The sequence below is a fragment of the Arachis duranensis genome, chromosome 3, assembly GCF_000817695.3.
Source record: "Arachis duranensis cultivar V14167 chromosome 3, aradu.V14167.gnm2.J7QH, whole genome shotgun sequence".
Lineage (NCBI taxonomy): Eukaryota > Viridiplantae > Streptophyta > Magnoliopsida > Fabales > Fabaceae > Arachis > Arachis duranensis.
In genome coordinates, this window is record NC_029774.3 from 112,573,801 (window position 1) to 112,578,479 (window position 4,679).

General features: G+C 42.6%; 1 protein-coding gene across 1 annotated transcript in view; it reads right to left on the bottom strand.

Moving 5' to 3' along the window:
• Positions 1 to 2,994: 2,994 nt before the first annotated feature.
• The window catches only part of LOC107480227 (mitogen-activated protein kinase kinase kinase 3), a 5,070-nt gene continuing 3,385 nt past the window's right edge, over positions 2,995 to 4,679 (bottom strand). Inside the window, exons 7-11 of the mRNA XM_016100378.3 lie at positions 4,467 to 4,526; positions 4,260 to 4,367; positions 3,918 to 4,157; positions 3,719 to 3,822; positions 2,995 to 3,575 (exon numbers count right to left, since the gene is read on the bottom strand). Coding sequence (XP_015955864.1) covers positions 3,320 to 3,575; positions 3,719 to 3,822; positions 3,918 to 4,157; positions 4,260 to 4,367; positions 4,467 to 4,526 — 768 coding nt within the window. The 3' untranslated portion in view covers positions 2,995 to 3,319. The remainder of the gene's footprint in view (positions 3,576 to 3,718; positions 3,823 to 3,917; positions 4,158 to 4,259; positions 4,368 to 4,466; positions 4,527 to 4,679) is intronic.

The following is a 4,679-nucleotide window of genomic DNA, read 5'->3' on the forward strand; positions in this document are numbered from 1 at the left end:
TGATGGCGGCATTCAAGAGAATCCGGAAGGTCTAAACCTTGTTTGTGGTATTCTGAGTAGGATTCAATGATTGAATGACTGTGACGAGTTTCAAACTCCTGAAGGCGGGGCGTTGGTGACAGACGCAAAAGAATCACTGGGTTCTATTCCGGCCTGATTGAGAACCGACAGATGGATAGCCGTGCCGTGACAGGGTGCGTTGAACATTTCCACTGAGAGGATGGGAGGTAGCCATTGACAACAGTGAAACCCTACATACAGCTTGCCATGGAAGGAGCCTTGCGTGTTTGAAGAAGAAGACAGTAGGAAAGCAGAGGTTCAGAAGACAGAGCATCTCCAAAACCTCAACCTATTCTCCATCACTGCAATTCAAGTACCTGTTTTATGTTCTTTTGCTTTTTACAATCAATCCTGATAATTTCTGATATCCTGACTAAGATTTACAAGATAACCATAGCTTGCTTCAAGCCGACAATCTCCGTGGGATCGACCCTTACTCACGTAAGGTATTACTTGGACGACCCAGTGCACTTGCTGGTTAGTTGTGCGGAGTTGCAAAAGTGTGATTGCAATTTCGTGCACCACTCACGAATATAATCCCGGGTGACCTCCCGGCTACCCATAAGGAGATGGGGATTCACATGATTTCTCCCAAAAACAGCCCACAATACGTCAGCAATTTTTCGGTCCACGGCCGACATCCCCTTGTATGTCACCTTTATAAAAGCATTGGACCCTGTCCCGAAACTCCAATACGCGGGATGAGACGTTCTCTTTCCAATGACAACCAAAAGGGGTGTCGACCCTTAACCGGCCGTACCTTAAAATACTTGTCTTTGAACCCATGATAAGAGTCCTCGAACAAGCCGAATATCCTCCGTCCTTGGACAGAACGGAAGGACATGAACCTTTTCCTCGCTTTCCCCTCCTTGGAAGGGTTCGTAAGGTTAAAAAAGAAAAGGAAGACGTCGACGGATATCGGCAGCTCCAAGTACTCGCATACCATCTCAAAACAGTGGATTGAAGCACAACTGTTCGGATGCAGCTGCGATGGCGCCACGGAGATCCGACTAAGGAGCCTTATTTGGAAGGAAGAGAAGGGGATCCAAACCCCCACTTGGGTGAACATGGCCTTGTAAAACCAAATCCAGTCGATAACCGGGGGTGCATGGAAGTTGAGCTCATACAATCGCTTACGGGGGGCAGGAACGAAAACATTATAGTTGGCCTCCTCGTCAGTACCCCCGCACAAGTACCCGGCCTGACAGAACTCGGTAAGCTCCTCCTCACCCATCTGATTCGGGGAGTCCCTGAGGTCGGAGACCACCCAAGCGTACGGGTCGTAACCCCCGGCGGAGGTAGAAGTTCGAGAGACGACGCGAGGCATACCTACAGTGGGGGTACCACTCAATTAGTCTATGAGGTCGGGAACTCGAAAAACCCAGAAACTACGCTTAACCTATTCTACAACCCAAACTAAGCATGCATGAAGCTAAACCCTTACAAAAACCTACCCTAAGATGGTAGCCCCCTAATACACTTACTCGACACTAAACAAGGTCAAGCAAACAGCATGCATGTGGCAAGCAGCAATGGCAGAAGCAAAACAAACGCAGAAGCCAAAAACGAAGATACAAGCATTTACCTGGGTTAATTCTGAAGTATTAAGAAAAGAAGAGAAGCAGATGAACAGGATAGCAAGAACAGCCCTCTGAGAAATTTGAGAATGAAGAATGATGAAGATGATTGAATGGTAAAAATAAGAACGAAGGCAAAACTGTTTAAAACTGCCACTCAAGAAGTGTGAAAGGCCCGGGGACAAAATGGTCTTTGCATACGGGATTTCTCAACCCATTATGAGCATTTAATACTCCACGCGAAGAACGAGGCGACAAGTGGCCGTTCCAGCAACGAACAGACACGCGCGCAAGAGGCACGTCCCCCACGGACGGGCGACCTGGCGCAACGCACGAAAGGAGATGACACGCCACCAACGACCCACGTGGTCATTACTGGCGTGTCGGGGGCACTGTTACGGCCTGCCCCAAACTGAATGAAGGCTGGCCCGACCCGGGTACCACCCGACTCAAACAGTTAGGAGCAAGGCGCCCATTCGCCGACCCGGACACGCGTCCCTGACAGCTTTGCTACAGCTGTGCAGGGAAGGTCTCGAAGGAGGTGGGCCTGTCCTTGCAGGGCCCACCTCTGACACGGTATAAATGGGGAAGAATTTACCCTTCCCCCAAGGTACGTCATATACTGCCTTATCCCCTTTTTCGCCTGTACATTCGACTGACTTGAGCGTCGGAGTGTCATTGCAGGTGACACCCCCCTCCTCCTCATCAAGAGCTCGGAACGTCGGTTTCTCTCTTTCACCCCGCGATCCATCTCCAGACCGTGCCCCCACCTGTCCATACGAGGATCACTCCGAACCGTCCGGTACCCGACCTACTGAACAAGATTAATTTAGAATTTAATTTTAATGTGTAGCAAAGATTATTCTAAATAAAATCTCTTAAACTATTATTTTATTTAAAAAATACTAAAGAACCATTAGTTAAAAAATTAATTAATATTAATTCAAATACAAAATAAAAAATATTAAAACTTTAAAAGAATATCGAAAATAAACTTAGTTAATCAAATATTCGTTAACTGTTGTTTTCTAATTCTAGATTTTTTTTAATTTAAGATTTATAACGTAGAGTATAAAATAAAAAATTTATAATTTAAAATATAAAATTTAATATAAATAAAATAATTTAAAAAAAACTGTCTAATATTAACTCATAAAAATTGACTCCCTATTATTACTTGAATATTAATCACCTAATGTTTCTCTTAAATGAGTGTATGTGAAATCTTTCTGGGTTACTTTATCACTTACAGTAAAGATGCAATTGTTTTGAAGTCATAAATTCAGTCGTCTCTCATTTTGGATTGATCTTTCTAGCTATAGGTTAGTATTAATATAGTAACATACGAGAGTGGAGCTTCAAAAATTTCCATTTTTCTTTTCTTTTCTTTTTTTTTCCTTTTCCTTCTTCCATGAACTAGCAATATACATCGTAAACGTCACTACAAACATTGTAAGCACACTACATTTACAATAATCAAGAAAAATGTTACAAGCAGCATGGTTTCCCCAGTCGTTTGTCGTCTGGTTCTCACATATAAAGAATGGACCAGCATGGCAGCAGCATCTTTCGGTGCTTCAGAGTTCGGAGTCAGGATTGAAGTCCAACCAAGCACAGTTCACAAGGCATGCATGCTGGGGAAACTCTCAGATTTTAATGCTAACCGTATTTACATTCAAAATTCAAATGAATCTCATTCTTGGAGATCCACCAAGTGGTGTTTGGGCTTTGTATCGAGACGTTTCATGCCAAGGATCGAGAGTGAATGCTGCATTTGATCTCACAGAATATGGCGACGTGTCACTCAAATTGAAATTATTTTGCCCCATCATTGTGTAAGTTGGATGAGGAGGAGAAAAGAAACNNNCTGTCCCATATTGTCTCAATGGACTTGAAGAGGGAGACACTGGCAAAGATGTGATTGTTCTTGCGTTGTCTCTGAATAAGTGCATTACAAAAGAAAGTCAACTCCAAATAACAAGAAAATAATGAAGCTATAATCACAAAAAAAAAATGAAGCCATCGTATACTGACACACAAGTTCATGCCTTAATTGAAATTAACAGGTGGGATTTTTTTACCTTGGGCTCCTTAATGCGTGAGAAGCTGCTCGAGCTGTCTTTGTTGCATGATCTCCATCAAGTGACGTTATACTTGTTCTATTGGATTGATGCTCCAAAACAGGCTGCAACCAAAAACAATGAGAAAGTTAGTTCCAAGCACAACAGAAAGTAATGAGAATGGAAGATCGAAGGAAATAAATGAATACATAGGCCATACCGGCGGAGTCCGGCTTCCATCTAACATGCGGGGGAAAGCATCTCTGGTTATGCTAACATTTACAGCTTTTGTTGCTGATTGGTCACGAATGAAGGGGTGGTCTAGTAGCATTTGAGCTGTTGGGCGTGCTAACGGGTCCCTATTTAAACATAGCTTAATGAAGCTTTTGGCATCATCTGAAAGATGTTCAGGGATTTCAGGCATATCTTTGCTGTTACCAATTTTAAATATGGCAGCTACCTGCTCAAGTCGACACGAAAACAATTGTGGCTCTCAGTACTTATTACACAACAAACGAGATCATACAAATGAAGACTATTTCTGGTATATCCAAAATCTCACCCCTTCATATTGATTCCATGGAGGCTTCGACGTTGCCATTTCAAGAATTGTGCATCCCAAGCTCCATATATCAACTGGAAGACCATAGCCATTGGTATTCATTACAACCTAAGAAATAGAACATCAAGCTACAGTAAGCATGGTGAGAGAGAGGAGAATAAATTCCAAGATTTGAAGGGGAAAAAATAGTGGGGGAAATCATTTCACCTCAGGTGCCATCCAGTATGGACTTCCTTTGAATGAAAGTACTGAGGCAGCAGAATTTATCTGGTTCAGAAAGAGAAGTTAGAGATATTCTATTGTAAAGGATTTAAAATTTTAAATATATATAGAATCCTAACATTTCTAAATCACATTTCTTCCTACCACTAAGATCTTATCGATACAGTCCTAATTGGAATAACACTGAGTGGAGATAAA